The 17819-nt window shown below is 40.6% G+C and overlaps 1 protein-coding gene across 6 annotated transcripts in view; it reads right to left on the bottom strand.

Moving 5' to 3' along the window:
* The window catches only part of ESRRG (estrogen-related receptor gamma), a 460216-nt gene that overhangs the window by 36216 nt on the left and 406181 nt on the right, over positions 1-17819 (bottom strand). For all 6 annotated transcript variants that reach the window (XM_014528049.1, XM_014528050.1, XM_014528051.1 and 3 more), the window contains 2 exons: positions 13173-13283; positions 9397-9558 (listed from right to left, as the gene is read on the bottom strand). In XM_014528049.1, coding sequence (XP_014383535.1) covers positions 9397-9558; positions 13173-13283 — 273 coding nt within the window. The remainder of the gene's footprint in view (positions 1-9396; positions 9559-13172; positions 13284-17819) is intronic.

Below are 17819 nucleotides of genomic sequence, written 5' to 3'. Positions count from 1 at the left end.
AAGCAAAAAAGAAAGGAAGGAAGAAAGGAAGGAAGGAAGGAAGGAAGGAAGGAAGGAAGGAAGGAAGGGAGGGAGGCAGGCAAGAAGGAAGGAAGGAAGGAAGGAAGGAAGGAAGGAAGGAAGGAAGGAAGGAAGGAAGGAAGGAAGGAAGGAAGGAAGGAAGGAAGGAAGGAAGGAAGGAAGGAAGGAAGGAAGGAAGGAAGGAAGGAAGGAAGGAAGGAAGGAAGGAAGGAAGGAAGGAAGGAAGGGAGGAAGGGAGGGAGGCAGGCAAGAAGGAAGGAAGGAAGGAAGGAAGGAAGGAAGGAAGGAAGGAAGGAAGGAAAGAGGGAGGGACTGAGAGGAAGGAAGGAAGAAAAGAAGAGAGGAAGACAAGCAGAGAGGGAGAGAGGGAGGGAGGAGGAGAGCACAGGGAGGGAGGAACTGACTCAAGGTTAAGTGGCAAGTGGCGGGCTAACGTTTTGATATCTGGTTGGGTGCAAGTCACTCAATGCACTTCTGCTCCAGTTTACCTGTACCTGTCAATCAAATGCAATGCCCAGTGAATCTGCACAGAGTCCGGGAAACCATCCAATCTCAGCCACCCCTCACTGAAGGACGTTTCCCAGCCCTGCGATGAGCAGCAAGACAGTGATTGCCTCATTCCAGTCCAATCTGTGGTCGGGGGTCTCTAGGGTGCACTATCCATCCAACACCTTGATTTTTACTGATTTGAAGATGTGTCCTACACTCTCTTTGTTCATTCATCTTCCTTGCCTTTGATCTATTTTGTAAGCGTGAGAGCACTATCATAGACAACATGTAAAGACAGGGCAATGTGTTTCATCCGGTAGACTTATAATGGAAGGCAGGTCAGTAGTGTGGTACAAATGACAGAGAACGTGGGGGAAGTGGGTGAGGAGATGGAAGGAAGGCATAATGCAGTTAACCATAAGAAGTCACTGAAGTGTTCTGTGGGTTTGAGTAACAGGATTAATAATGTGAGTCAAACTTCCTGACTCTCAAGTTGACTCATCTATCCAGTGGGGATAATAAGAATAAAACCTACCTACAGAATACCTACAGGATTATTGTGGACTAGAGGCCCGGTACACGAAATTGGTGCACGGGTAGGGGCCCTAGGCCTGGCCGGCAATCAGGCCCTATTGGTGCTTCCAGCTGCCATCCGAAGTCTTCCTTTGTTACGTGCCACCACCTGGTGGTCAGCGCACCTCATAGCGAGCGAACTCCCCGTCTCCCGGTTGAACTCCCGAAGGGACACTTTGCATATTAGATACCAACTAAAAGTTTGAAAGTGCTTCATAAACCAGTAAGACACATATGTGCATGTACATGTATTTATGAAGACATGGATGCATGATACAGGGTAAAGATCACATCACATGTATCTGTTATATTTCCTATAGTACCAAACACAGTGTAGACACATACTTAAATTGTATCCATGATTGCTATGGTATCATGCTTCCTCTTCGATCAGAGGTGTACAAAGACATGGCTATGTGTGGATGGCAGAGGTAACGCTGGAATAGAGGTCACAGGGCGCAGGTAATTTAGCATGGCCATAGAACGGTGACTTAGGTCACACAAACAATGACACTGAGAGGTAAAGACAGATCTCTGTGAGCATCTGTAAGAACATTTGGGTGCCTCTTGAAGCCGGGTCTGTGTCTAAGAAACCTGGAAACTTGTTTGTTGTTGAAACTTGTCAATACTTTTTTTTTTAATTTCTGGCAAGGTTAGCTGTAGAAAATGAAGGCGTCCTTAGGAGATATTTCTGATTACTTATTTCCACAAAATATTCCCCAGGGTAGTGTCTACGTCCATATCACAGTTATAGCTTCAGATACTGATAAGCATTTGTTATTTTCGGTTTGGCCAATGAGGATGGGCTAACTTCTTTAGGACAGAATGATGGCAATATCCATACCAGCTCCTCCTGGTTAATAAGCTCACCCCCTTTCTATTACAACCAGTATTTAATCTGAAGGTTTTTTGAAATGGCTTTTATGAACACTAGCTTTTTGGATCACTTGGTTTTAACTGCAACAAAATGACAACCTTCGTGCAGCATCTTAGAGACCAAAATGAACATTCAATAGTTTATGTTTAGAACTTGCTTGATAACTTGCAAATAATTATACTTATGTGCATTTCCCCATTTGATTTTCATAATGTAAGTAATGGCTACAGCCATTAATAATTTCCAAATAATTACTCAACTAGGGCAACTCAGGTTTTCTGATTGTACTTGCAGAATCCTTCTACCCTTACAAACCGCAGCTCCAGGTACAAAGTATACAACCACCAGATACACTAAATAGAACCTCCAACTATTTGGTAGTGGAATATACTTATAACTTAAGTAGTATTAAGTGCCAGAACTTTGGTCTTAAATGTATATTTTCTCCACGTTTCTAAAAGTTTTCACAGTTCTGAAACCATTCAGTTACATGCACAAAAGTAAAATTAATCCTGATTAAAGAAGCTGTAATCGCTTAAATTCTTCCATAGCAAAACAGAAATTACAACTATGTGTAAATTTAGTTGAGATGGGGTGGAAGGTGAGAGCTCAGGAGAAAGGAAGAGTGTGTTCTGTGCATTTTTTAAATCCACTAATCAATAAAAATCTATCAAATGCCAATGACACAATCAGAAATAGATGATTAGGTGCTATTTATATATTACTCTTAGTCAACAGTGCCCTGTTTTCTACACTTCAAACCATAATCACATACTTACACACATGGAAACATGTTTTGTGTTACAAGTGGAATTTTAACCTTAAAATAATTATCTCTACTACCCTTTCTTGTACTTTTTTACACATTCTAATCACTTAATGGTGCTACCAGTTTAAGATAAGTAATAGGGCCCGGCCGGCATGGCTCAGTGGTTGAGTGTAGACCTATGAGCCAGCAGGGCACATGCCCGGGTTGTGGGCTCAATCCTCAGTGGAGGGCGTGCAGGAGGCAGCTGATCAATGAATCTCTCTCATCATTGATGTTTCTCTCTCTCCCTCTCCCTTCCTCTCTAAAATCAGTTAATTTTTTTAAAGGTAAGTAATGGGAATTTTAAAAAAAAACTCTTCTGCAACATTAGTTGGAGGATGACATAACCTTAAAAATTGGCCTCTGCATAAAATGCTCCTGAACAATAAATGCATCTTTAAGCAGCGTTATTAGCAACAAATGTTTCAAATTATTCTCCCACAACTGTATACCCTTATGGAGAAGTAGTTTACCCATGTTCTTTGAAGATTTCTGTCATTTCTAGAAAAGTCTGGATATTTCTGTTGGGAAATTTTAAAAGCCAATGAATGAGCCATTTTTTCCACCAAGGTTTTCACAAAATATGTTTCAGAATAAATGGAAAATACTGGCTCTTATGCTTTATATTTCTGTTTATAATGTGAATAACTCTATGAAAAGACTGTTTTATCACATTATTTTCCTGGTGTGATTTTCTTTTAGAGTTTAGTATTTCCTGCTTTCATTTTGTCTGAAGCAAAATTATAGGTGTTGTTTTTTTTTCTTTTTCTGTTTGCTGTCATTACAATAGACACGACTTAAAAGATGTGACTAGAGGGCCCCAAACTTGACCAGAGTGTCCCTTCTTTAGCTGGTAATCATTTCATTTGTCATGTTCAACATAAACAAGCCTATCTGAGAAACGTGCCCTATTTGAAAAAGAACAAAACCGTCCAAAATGCATTCATTCACTTAACTGTTCAAATACCTCCCTGTGCTGCTAAAAACTGTCAGGCGAGATCCATGAATGTATTTAAGCCACTTAGATAGGTCAGCTCATATGGGTTGTGCTCTCTTAAGGGCCACCTGACTCAGGACCTGCTGCCTCTTGTAACCAAGGTACAGAAAATAGTAATATTTTAATCAACGGCAGAGCACAGTCACAGATCTGACTTGCAGGGCCGATAATCGTCTTATCACACCCCGAGAAACCTAGCTCTGATATCTACAAGCCTCCATTACTCCGCGGCCCATTCTCAAACAGGCCGACAATGGCAGGAGAATGAAGTGGAGTGCGCCAGCCTCCGTATCTACATAAAGGAGATTAGGGGCGACAGCGTTCCCTTTTACAGCTCAATCATATTGTGTTAGCACGCGCTTATCCGAGCGCGGCCGGAATTGAAAGAGAAATAAAAAAGAGGCAGGCAGATAGGAACCAGAAAAGCGAGGCGTGAGCAATTTCTAAGGATATAAAAGGATGCTAATGGCGGGGCCCTGTCATTCTTAAGAAGGGCTATTAGGACACCATCATCTGTTCATGTGCCCTGATGCTCCTCTGGCGAAAGTCAAGCGTTTTCTAAAGCCCTTGTGATCTCTCTCTCTCTCTCTCTCTTTTTTTTTTTCCTTTAGATAAAGTATGGTCATGTTTCATAACACACTCTTCCATTTATGTGATTTATTTAAGTAAGACAACTAATTCTATTTACTGATTTAAAAAAGAAAAGGCCCACTCTGTATGTATTTTTCAGTGGGTTTCTGTTTTGAATTCTCCACTTTTTTCATGTAGCAAAAGCAAAAATGCAAAAGAGTACATTCTCAGTTGTGCAGGAAGATGGCTGAACTTCACTTGGATGTTAAACTTGATCTTTAAAAAGTGTGTGTGTGTCACCCTGGCTGGTGTGGCTCAGTTGGTTGAGCATCGCCCCGTGCACCCAGAGGTCTCCAGTTCAATTCCCACTAGCACATGCCCAGGTTACTGGTTTGATCCCTGGTTGGGGTGCATATGGGAGGCAACTGATCAATATTTTTCTCTCACATCCATGTTTCTCTCTTCTCTCTCTCTCTCTCTTCCCTTGCTCTCTCTCTCTCAAATCAATAAAAATACATTTTGAAGTATGTGTGTTTCTCTGTGTGTCATATTGCACAAACTAAGAACAGGATAGGATATAGAGAGAAAAGGCTTAAATTTTATTATATTAGAAAAGAGGGGTTCTCTAGTGTTAAAAAAAAGAGTCCTTTCTTTTCTTTTTAAATTATATTTTTATTGATTTCAGAAAGGAAGAGGGAGAGAGAGAGAGACAGAAACATCAATGAGGAGAGAGAATCACTGACTGGCAGAGCCTGCAATTGGAACTGAACCCGGGACCCTTCAGTCCGCAGGGTGATGCTCTATGCTCTGAGCCAAACCAGCGAGGGCTAAGAGTTCTTAATTTAAGACCAAGACTGGTGAGATCTCAGTTCTGATTTGGCTTAAATTCTGGCTCTGACCCAGTTATCAGGTCTGGGTCATGTTATCGAGAACTCCATTTTACTTTCACCAAGGCAGAAATGCCACTTTAATCTTCATATTCTCTTTGTGTTTGCACCCCTAGCCCACATTGCCATGGCTGCTGTGCCCAGCATCCCTGAACCCAAGGTATACCAGCACTCCAAGAGCAGAGCATACTTCTGCCCCAACCCTGCATGGCACAAAGCCAGCCAGAGAAAGAAGTATCACATGATCTCATTCTCACGTGGTATCTAATGAAGAAAATAAATTGATGAACAAAACTGATCCAGACACACAGAACCATGGAACAGACTGAGGAATCTCAGAGGGAAGGCAAAGGTGTGGCTGGGTGGGGATAGATTAACCAGGGAATTTATATGCATATACACATAACCTATGGACAAAGACAATAGTGTGGTGAAGGCCTGGGGGCAAGGGTGCAGGGTAGAGGGTGTCAACGGGAAAAAGGGACATTTGTGATACTTTCAACAATAAAATATATCTAAAAATATATACCAGGTATATATTTTAAAAAGAGAGTTTCAGTTGATTCTTATTTTGCTAATCTCTTTCTGAAAAACCAAGATACTCCTTGAAATCATTTATTTTTTAATATATTTTTATTAATTTCATAGAGGAAGGGAGAGGGAGAGATAGAAACATCAATGATGAGAGAGAATCCCTGATCGGCTGCCTCCTGCACACCCTCTATGGGAGATCCAGCCCACAACCCGGGCATGTGCCCTGACCCAGAATCAAATTCTGACCTCCTGGTTCATAGGCTGACGCTCAACCACTGAGCCACACGTGCTGGGCTCCTTGCAATCATTTAAAGCACCCTCAGGGTGTCACAAAAACCCGAGCTGTGAGTCACCACTCCACAGTGACCAGCTCTGGCATTTACTACAGAGAGAGAATAACGTCAGTGCTCACTAATGCTAAGCCCCCATTTAAGACTGAACACATAATCGTATAGTAATTGCTTCCACCACTACAATTGCTGTTACTCATAGTTATTTAAAGTTACTGTCTTCCCAAAAGTCACCAGAGCCCCTCTATGGGGACAAGTTCCTCTGTAAGCTGACATTTCTACTTCGATGCATGGCTGGTCCCACAATTCATCGCTGACGTTTTCTTACCAGGGAACGTCAGAAGGAGATGTTGAATTTTATGGGGCCCTATCATGGAATGTCTGTACCACACCCAAATACTGGCTTAACACCTACCTGACACCAGGGAGAATTGGGGAGAGTTCTCTGAAACATAGTGGTTTGGAGTCATGGTGACATAGCCTTTCATGCGAATAACAGTGTCATCATTATTATTTTGAAACTAGAGGCCTGGTGCATGAAATTCGTGCATATGGGGGGGTCCCTTAGCCTAGCCTGCGCCCTCTTGCAGTCCGGGACCCCTTGAGGGATGTCTGCCTACTGGGGATTGGGCCTACGCCAGCAGTCAGACATCCCTCTTGCAGTCTGAGGCTCTCACAGTCTGGGATCCTTCGCTCCTTACCACCTGCTTGCAGTGGAGGCAGGAGAGGCTCCCGCCACCACTGATGCACTCGCCAGCCATGAGCCTGGCTTCTGACTGAGCGGCACTTCCCCTGTGGGAGCACACCAGGGGGCAGCATCTGCATTGAGCGCCTGCCTCCTAGTGGTCAGTGTGCATCATAGTAACTGGTCATTCTGCTGTTCGGTCAATTTTCATATTATGGTTTTATTATATTGGATAGTTCTTTCAACCAGGACACCAAAATATCCTAATTCGACTCCAGGAAGCAATGCTGAATGTATGCTTTGAAGGCACAGGGTACATTTGTGGACTGTGTATGTGTTTTCCCCTCTCTCTGCCCCAGATCTCTCTATCTGTGAATTAAGGGTGATAATAACCAATTCCTGGGATGGAACAATGGTTCTCAGTTGGAGACAGCTCAACTTTGTTCCCCAGAGGACATGTGGCAATGATAGTTTCAACATGCGAGTATAAATGTGTATGTAGAAAATGATAGAATATATAAATATAAATGGCTAGATAGATAGATAGATAATCTAAAAAAGTATCTATGGAAACTTCAACAAATGTTAGTCTTTTTTTGTTTTGTTTTGTTTTGTTTTTAAATATATTTTATTGATTTTTTACAGAGAGGAAGGGAGAGGGATAGAGAGTTAGAAACATCGATGAGAGATAAACATTGATCAGCTGTCTCCTGCACACTCCCTACTGGGGATGTGCCCGTAACCAAGGCATATGCCCTTGACTAGAATCGAACCTGGGACCCCTGAGTCCGCGGGCTGATGCTCTATCTACTGAGCCAAACCAGTTAGGGCCAAATGTTAGTCTTATATCTTTTGGCTCTAAAACCCTTCCTAACACTTTCCTTCTGGGTAAGTTTATGTTTATCATTCAAGCATATTCTGACTTGACTGGCCCCACAGACTTGACTGGCCACTGCCACTATTCCCAAATGTCTTAACAAATACCTGTGTGTGTGTGTGTGCGTGTGTGTGTGTAATTTTTTTTTTTTTGCTTTTCCTAAAAGTCATACAGATGTGATGACAACCCCAATGCAATGCCACCTATCCATATGATCCAATTCTCACGATTTTTGTATGCACAGCGACCCCTGTGTAGGTATCGTCTGAAGAACACACTCCAGCTCACCTATTTAACTAGTTTTGACTTAATTTGGGGTGCTTTATTAGCAAACAGTGTAAGACAGAGTAGCCGGTATAATACAGAGTGATGTTTAAATTAGTTTACAATTTGCTTGGCCTCATCGAGAACAGCCCCGAACAAAGCCATTCAGAAACGTCAGCTGTGTCGCTAACCACTGTAACAAATTGTCGCCTGAGCGCTGCACACCTAATGACTTCAAATTAGCTTCCCTGCGATACTGCCTGACAGTTCGTTACGACTGTTAGCAACATAGCTGGCGTATCATGACCAATAAATTGGTTTCAGTGTGGGCTGGGAAAGGGACTTCCATCAATTTGATTAAAGAAATTACTGTAGCATTCAAAGCATAAAGACAAACTAGTTTAAGGAGACAGAAATAAGTTAACTGTAACCAGAAAAGCCTGGCTCACCATTCAAAAACTTCCTTATAAGCGATTTGAAGATCAACACTCAAGCAAACAAAAAATAATAATTCTAGATGACTAGACTTCTCAGAATCTGTGGTTAGGCATAGGTTTGATATGACAGGATGGGTCAAGAAAGAAAAGGAAAAGGCTATTTTAAAAGACTGCTTTGAAGTTACCATAGGAGAAAATTCCCGATGTCAATGTAACATTTCTTTTCATTAATTTCTGTATAAATTCAAGATGGACATCTCATTGTAAACCAAAGCAAAGCTTGTGAATATGAATAGTATGTGAATAAACAGTATAAATAGCCACCATGAACAACAAAATGAGTTATTCTTAAAAAGAAGGAAACAAATTTACATTAGACTACTGGTGACAAAAACACCTTTTACCATGAAAATAAAAGCAGAAGCATTTCTTTAGGAGAAAGCTCAGAACTTTAAAAGGAATAAAGAACTGTGTTGTTGTTTTTAAAATTATATTGTCTTTATCTTACCTTGGCAATAGTACCTCCATATAGGAAAACATAATTAACAAGAGTTCAAGTTGGTACAGACAGAAAAAGGTTTAGGGTTCTATGAAGATCAGAAAAGCTTTAAACTAAGTATAATAATAAAAAACAAAACAAGGTAAATGTTAAAAAACAATCCCAAAGAGAAAATTTAGAATTTGCCCAAATGTACATATACCACCTAGAGCAGCGGTTCTCAACCTGTGGGTCGAGACCCCTTTGGGGGTCAAAGGACCCTTTCACAGGGGTCGCCTAAGACCATCGGAAAACACATATATAATTACATATTGTTTTTGTGATTAATCACTCTGCTTTAATTATGTTCAATTTGTAACAATGAAAATACATCATGCATATCAGATATTTACATGACAATTCATAACAGTAGCAAAATTACAGTTATGAAGTAGCAAGGAAAATAATTGTATGGTTGGGGGTCACCACAACATGAGGAACTGTATTAAAGGGTCGCGGCATTAGGAAGTTTGAGAACCACTGACCTAGAGAATGAACTACAATGTTTTTCTTTTCTTTTTTAAAAAAATTTGTTTTCAGAGAAGGTACCTGGAATATGCTTGGCCCATCCAATGATCACCACCAGCTCTCGGTCAGCCAAGTCGCACAGCGTGGTGAGGGCTTTGATGTCGCTGTCGGGGACGGTGGGGTCAGGCATGGCATAGATCTTCTCCGGTTCGGCCACCAACAAATGGGACACAATCTTGTTATCTGCAGGATCAGACCAGAGCACTGAGGGATCACTAGTAGCATCATCCTTCTTTTACAAACCTCAGAGCACGTTGGGTTTTGAACAGGAAATCAAATCGCCTACAAGAAACCCAGCGTATTCTGCTTAGGGTTCCCTATAGGCACATTAACCAGCTTCGGGGAACACACAGAGCGAGACAGAGCGGCTGCAGTCCCAACAGGTGCGCTCCTGTCTTCGTCTTCTCCTTTGCTCTACCTGCCTTGGTGGGACTGCAGCCTCTCTCCTGGAATGAAAACATTTGTAGCAAACGGATAAGAGAAGTTAGATGCTCTTTGGGTTCATGCATTGAATCTTTAGTGGGATTTGGGGAAGCAGATTAAGTCATAGACAACAACTTTAAGATAAAAAACGCACAGTCAAGCACTGAAATCTGGAATATAATGTGGAAGGCAAAGAACTACTAATGCCCATAGTCATCATGGGCATGAAAGTCCTTAATTGTCTTAATTCCTTTAAAGTAGAGCAATGGTCAGAGCCCTCCTGCTTGGGTGAATTGGGGACTCAATAACTCTATCTTTGTGGGATGCACTAAATAGGAACTTTTTTTCCTTCCCCCTCTCCCAGCATACTAGCCAATCTCCTCAATACAGACAATATCAGTTTCCAGAAAAATAGTTCTATGTAAATGGTACAATGTGTTCTCCGTGGAGTGTCTAATTCTTCAATCCTCTATTTTCATCTGTTGTCTGTAGTTCATTTTCTGGTTCAGATTTATCTGTCTGAAATTTATGATTTATGTTTTTAAAAACCTTCATAAAATAAACACTGGAGACAAATGAAAAGCATCACATCAAATGTGTTTTACTGCCTGGGGGCATGTGCGGGTTTATGGAGGGGGCTGTAAAGGCTCCCGAACGGAATGGTTTTTCTGCGTGGCCCCATTTTCCATGTCTGTGTGTAGCTTTAGATTTCTGTACTTTCTGCTAAGTGGGGAGATGGAAATGGGTAAGAATAAATGTTTCCATGTTCTATGTACTATATGACTCTGGAAAAAAATGGGGCATTAAATGGGATTTTTGTGAGCAAAGCTAGTTTCCTCTCTGTTTACTATATCATTTTCCTTTCACTATAACTTTTTAACCCAAATTGAAAGACTTCCTATACATTTGAATTGAAAACATAACATTCTTTGAATCGCCTTTAACATAACAAGAAGATGCATCCAAACTATAAAGCATTTTTTCCAGACATATCTTAAAATGTTATTACAGCTCCCATAGGAATTACATATATTGCCAATCATCAACAGATAACCATTCATTGGCAGTAATATTCAATTATCATGAAACTGCAGATTTAGGAGAAAATATCCCAAAATGCCACGGTTTCTGATAAACATTAAAGTTAAATAGAGGTGTTTTTTTGTTTTGTTTTGTTTTTTTACTTTGTAGGATCCACAGAAAATGGCACTGGCTTCCCGTATGTGCTTAAGAAACAACACCCTGTAGTTTTAGTCTCACTTAGAAAAGTCTCCACTTCCCTCGCTCTGACAATCAACAAAACCTTCAGCAACCACTGGGTTCCCAGACTAGAGGAAAATGCAGTGATAAAGGGCATAGACAGGGACCCGAAGGAAACCCTGAAACTCCAGTTCTTATTTATTACAGGAAACATGTTGCCTGTTTCCGCCAAGCCAACGGGCACTGGACTCGGGGTCAGAGAAATGGGGTGGAAGCTTGGAAATGCCCATCATTCCGAAGACGGAACAGCCTGCAGCACTGCTTCTAGGTAAATCTTATTTAATGTTTCCCTAATTAGAATCAATAGAACCCAATTTCCACTCTGGGGCTTTTGCGCTACCCAATCAGTCAGGTTCCAGAAATCTCCCCAGCCACTCTCCGCCAACGGCCCATGCACCGTCTCCTGACACTTATCCGACAGGATCTGAAAATTAAGTTTTATAAATGTTTGTTACCAAAACACACTAATTGGATGGACTCAGGAAAATTAGCACAGAGGCCTTGAGATAATGAGTAATGATTTATTAGGAACCCTCTTTATCTCAGACAAATGCAGCTCAGTGAAATTGCTGTAATCTCCTTAAAGGTACTTGACATGCCACTTCCCAGTTCCTCAGGTTTACGCCCCAAACCATAGACGTTCCTTTATCGTGGGCCGGTGTTCATTTTTCTCTCTGGAGAGGAACTTATCAATGGTTTTGGTCAATGTTTGCATAAAATGAATGAGAAATGGGCACTCTGTGTATTACCGAATCCGGGCAAACTAAACCTCTAATGAAATTAAGCATTAGTGTTTATTGCACTTTATTGTATTATCAGAAAGTTTTTTTTTTTATTATAATGTGCAAAATCTGCTTAATGCAGTCCGGGATTGTATTTGCAGAATGCCAAGGAGCTTATGCAGGCTGCAGAGAAGATGCCAGATTGGACAATTGAAGGTATAATCAACATAATGTTTTTTGGAAAGGCAAAAGGAAACTATGCCATATGTTCACTTAAGCTTTAATTTTATGTAAAACTGGTTGTTTTCCCTTTGACATCGTTGAAATGTCCTTTCGTTTACAGTTCAGGGTCTGTTTTATTTATTTAACCCATCCCCATATGCTCACTGTACGGTGCGCAGCAGCGACCCCTCCTGGAGAGTCTGAATTAGAAGCAGACGCTTTTTTTCTCTTCCCTTAAAAGCAGGTAACAAAATACTGGTGTCTTTTCTGGAACTGCTATCAATGTGAGTGGGTGCTGGGCGTGTCTCCTGAGACAAAGACAGCTGAATGCCAGCACCGTCTCCACCAAGAGTCTTCTCAGTGCCTGATATGAACTCTTTGCATAAACCCCCTAAAATGCTAGGGCTGTTGCAGAGCAGCTGTGAACTGATTTTTCAGAAAATGGGATACAGTTATTGCCTCGATCTATATTCTAGCTCTTTTACTTAATGGCAAAGAGAATGGGGCTTGCATTTTAGCACCGTACCATCGCCCCTTCCAATGGCAACCTGGCATTAGGAAGCCACGGGCTCTTAAAAAACAATTCATGATGCCCATAAGGACACCTGAGACGGAACCATCAACCTATGCTTGTTATTAGCAGGGCCCATTCTTGTTTTAATCTATTGCTAGCTAGTGTGTTAACCTTCTCTAGCTCCAAATTAATGAGGCTCCTAATGTATTTTCAAGGGGAGGTTGAGCAGTCAAACTCATTTAGTTAGCGACAACTACAAAAATCACTTTCTTGTGAAATCTGAAACTAACAGCTCCAATGAACTAATGATCACAGTATGATCCATTTGATGTACCTCTGAAAATAAAAGGAACCAGTAAATGTAAAATCCACACTATATAAGCAATGCCTTAATGTGCTTCTGCTTCCACAAAATGACTAGGCGAATACAGGGCGGAGGGAGGAAAAACCATAGGAAAGAAAAAGATCATTAGGTGAGTGGCTGTTGCCCCTCACAGGCAATCCTTGGGATTGGAGCCATGGCCCCCCAACAAAGACAAGCCTCCTTGGAGTCGGTAGGGATGGGCATGCCAAAGTCATACACAGAGCCAACAGGAGGGGTGCGGGGAGAGGGGGATTCTGAGTACTGGGCAGCCAGACATGTCTGCTGTACTTACATGGCTTTTTGGCTGGCTGAACCAGCTGGGGGTTCAGGTAGGGGCTGTTCTCTGCATCTATTCTGCGCTTGTACTTCTGCCGGCCTCCACGTACTCTGTCAAGACGCACTCCTGTGGGCAAAGACAGTCACATGTTTACCCTGGAGGTAGATCTCTTCAAAAACCAATTCAATGCATAGAGAGCATCACCCATGGGTGCTAGGGAAATGGACAGTCCATGCAGAATTGTCAAGGGGCATGAGAGGGATGTAAAAAAAAGTGGTGGCTACACCAAGATTGCCAGGGATTGGAAACCAAATCTAGGAGAGGATGATAAACCAGATAAACATTTTATGCAAGGCCATCAAAGTGACATGTACACGTCAAAGAAAAGGCACGTTTCATGTGAATTAATACAAAGAAACTGTTTCTCAAATTAAATACAATGGCCATTTGTAGCCTCTATATCAGTTACCCCTGAAAGCTCTATATCAGTGATGGCGAACCTATGTGTCAGAGGTGACACGCGAACTTATTTTTTTGGTTGATTTTTCTTTTTTAAATGGCATTTAACTATATAAAATAAATATCAAAAAATATAAGTCTTTGTTTTACTATGGTTGCAAATATCAAAAAATTTCTATATGTGACACAGCACCAGAGTTAAGTTAGGGTTTTTCAAAATGCTGACACGCCGAGCTCAAAAGGTTCGCCATCACTGCTCTATATGTAGGATCAGGTAGACCAGCTGGCCAGCTACCCAACCCTGGGGTTACCAGAAGACCCTGTAGAATAGAATTGCATTGAAAGTAACTACATGCCACAGAGATGAGATGCAAGGACTGTTCCATATTATCCTGTCCCATATTAACATGTCTCAAATGCGAGAAAGCTGGGAGTTGGTTTTGACTGAACCCAATAGGATGGAAAGAGGAGCTTCCTGAAAGGATCCAGACTAGGGTGTCAAAGAAGGGGTGAGTTCACAGGGCAGAGCTGGAGGGGAAGTTAGGAAGAAGGCAAAAGTAGATGGGCTTTTGTAAACCTTTTCCCAAAGAGTGATGGGTGGGGTCAAGATGCAGGGAGTTTTGCTGGCAGTGAGGTAAGAGATCAAGAGCAAAAAGGAAAGGAAAGGGATGAAAAGTAATGTTTTGTTTATATGAGGGAGTGGTGGGGAAGAGCTTGTCAACAGCAACCTGGTTTCCAGTGGGACTGTAAAGTTTAGAACAGGACCTTATAAAACCATTGTCAAAACAAGGTTACTGGGGAGTAAGAATGAGGAGAGAGCCTCTTTTTTTTTTTGGTAGTAGATTGTATCTAAATTGATGAAACCGTGTAACATTCTCCATTAATAAATTCAACCAAGCAATGCATAACCCATATTTTGGCATCTTTCAAACTGTGTACAAAATAGATTTGGTTTAATAGCATCATCAGTTTTATTATTTTACTGAAGGGCATCTCAGAGCCTTTAATAAGCAAATAGCCTCTGCAGAACTCTCAGAGGGAGATACGGCCCAGGCAGTGCTTTTGCAAACCAATCTAACTAAGGATCCAGTTTGGGGAATATTATTAATACCATGTGACATGTGAGTTGTGGGTTACCTGAGGTTCAGGAAACAGTTTGGGAAAGGCTGATATATCTCTAGGTGAATCCCCAAGGTCAGTATATATACACAAAAGGTAAGGATTATTAGTGATCCATACAATAAAGAAACATATTTTTTATATTGCCTTAATAATAAATACTACTTTAAGAGTTGATGATCTTTTAGTGAAACATACAAACATACACTGGTTTCTCAACAAAACCTGAAATGCCATATTGAAACATCAAAGCAGAATTTAACTCAAATCAGTAGACAACTTCAAGAGCAATGAAGCAGGTTTAGACAAATAAATATTTTAAAAAACAAAGAAATTGGGTACACTAAGTATTCACGGAAAATAATAGTGCATGCCACAAAAAGCTATATGCAATGGCATCATAAATTGTTCCTAAATAGTATATGAAGAATATGTTTAAAAAATAAAGCATAATTTGCAAATCAGAATGGTTGAGGTTTTTTTTTTAATGACTCTTTCATTAACTAGCTCTGTAAACTTCAATGAGTTCCTTAACTTATTTCCTTTTCCACATATAAAATGGATGGAAAGACAATATCCTCTCCAAAGTTTTGCTGTGATGATCTAATGTTATAAAAATATATTAATGCAATTGGATATTATACAAATGTAATACTAAAATATTTTACAAACCATAAAATGCCAAGGAAAATAAAGTTGTCACTATCTCATAATTTTGTTGAAATATTGCTATATTATCTTATTTAAAGATATTTTACATCATGCTTATTTATTGAAAATCTATCCCCATGGAGTTTGACAGTCTACCCTGCCTCAGTTCTGTATGTAAACAGATTTGGGGTATGATGGAGTGGTAAGATAATTCAAAAAACACAAGCCAAATAATGGAGTGGTAAGATAATTCAAAAAACACAAGCCAAATAATGATACTCTATGATGCCTAAGTGATTTATAGAATTATTTGGTATCCCATTCTATTTACTGTTCACTCCTGTCATTAATAATATCATTTACGTATGTGATTACTTTAGAATAGACAGAGAAATGAACCCAAATTCCATCAAAAAGAAGAATGTTTTCCCCGAGTTTGCTTTAAGCACACAATACAAATTTGAGAAGAGAACTGATAATTATCCAATTAACCTGATACACGTAGAAGCCTCAAACTATTTTAGCAGAAACAAATAAACAAACAAAATAACAATATTTGCAATCAGGACCTGAGAAATCCAGATTTGCTCTAAACAAACACCAGTCTAATCCAAATATTTCCATGAAAGGGCAAGTTCACATCTTTTCACATCTTTACAATCTTAAACACAAACAGCTTCTGTTTCGATGTCACTGGTAAGCCAGTTCGGAAAAAGTTTAAAAATAAGTTTTCTCTGAGGAAATAAGATACCCACTGTATCCAATATTTGACAGGATTTGAAGTTAATTAAAGCATCTGGATTTTCCATTCAGGTGGAGACTGCCCTTATCTATTTTTTTTTTACTAAAAGATTTTAATAGTTGGCATTGCCTACAAGTAGAGCATTTCCTCCCACATTGCTGCCTCTCTCAAATACTGCGTGAGCCCACGTGGCCACATGGGAATTGCAAATCTCACACACTGTCAGAATTTACAAAATTGGGAACGCAAGACTAGGGCAAGGAGGGGAAAAAAATATGCTGGGAGGCAAATAAACTCCAAGAGACGTAAAGCAGTTCAGCACCAGGGCTTCTAAGTCAGCTAATTTTAAGTCTGCATTTTATGCCCAAATGCAAATTTTTATATGATGTAGTCCAAAGTCAAAAGTATTGTTCGCATTTTTAACAGTGCAAAGTCTGAGGCATTTCAGAGAACAGCAAAAGACCTTCCCTGCGGAGAATTACCCAGGCTATCCTAGCCTACTTTCCCAAATTAAAAACATGCCTTAGATAATGTTCCCAAACAAAGGTTTGCTGTACACATGAATTGCAGAGACAACTCCCTCCCCCTGAATACTTAAGATGCAAAGAGTCACATTAAAGGAAAAATACTTTTTAAAAAAAGATAATGAAGTGAATGACTACTAAATCAAGAGTTATATTAAATAAAAGTAATCAGCTCGGCCGGTGTTGCTCAGTGGTTGAGCGTGGACCTATGAACCAGGAGGTCATGGTTCGATTCCCAGTTAGGGCACATGCCCGGGTTGCAGGCTTGATCCTCAGTAGGGGTGTGCAGTAGGCAGCCGATCAATGATTCTCTCTCATCATTAATGTTTCTATCTCTCTCTCCCTTCCTCTTTGATATCAATACAAATATTTTTTTTTTAAAAAAAAGAAACTTGAAATAACCAGACAAAGTGTTTTGCAGGGGGCACACTGTTGCATGGGGGGTAAAAGCACTTTCTCAGAAGCACAGAGCCCTATCTATGACACATAGGAGTACAAATTAGGTCATTGCAACAGGTGACATGTTTTAATTGAATGTCTTCTGTCTTTGATTCTGACAAAAGGTGAATGGAAATAAATGAGTCTGGCAAGACGGCCCTGAGCCTTACAATAGCCAATATCTCATTATTTTTAAACAGCTATCTATAAACTGATGCTGACAAGCCCTGAGCCTTTTATTTCTGCTCAAGATGAGGTGGCTGTGAAGGGGTGGTGGGCGGGGGGGAGAAAGAAAGAAAAAAAGGGCACGCAGAACATTACATTAAACATGCAATACCGACCACTATCGCTTCCCAATGTAATTAAAGGAAATCTCCCATTCGAAGGGCACTATTTCTTACTTTGTGTGATGTCAGAAAGAACGAGAGAGAGCATGCTTGGCCTGCATTTGCCAAACATAGAGACTGCCTTTTTAAAAAGGAAACTAAAAGAAAGTATTCTCTTTCCTTCTTTTTGCCTATTAAAAATTTCATAAACTGCCTGGCTGGTGTAGCTCAGTGGATGAGTTTCAACCTATGAACCAGGAGGTCACGGTTGGATTCCCGGTCAGGGCACATGCCTAGGGCTGTGGACTCGATCCCCATTGTGGAGCACGCAGCATGCAGGAGGCAGCCAATCGATGTTTCTCTCTCATTGATGTCTCTCTCTCTCTCTCTCTCTCTCTCTCTC

This window comes from Myotis brandtii, unplaced genomic scaffold, assembly GCF_000412655.1.
Source record: "Myotis brandtii unplaced genomic scaffold, ASM41265v1 scaffold612, whole genome shotgun sequence".
In the NCBI taxonomy this organism is placed as follows: domain Eukaryota; kingdom Metazoa; phylum Chordata; class Mammalia; order Chiroptera; family Vespertilionidae; genus Myotis; species Myotis brandtii.
Note: the sequence above shows the minus strand (reverse complement) of the source record. Positions and strands in the feature narration are given on the sequence as shown.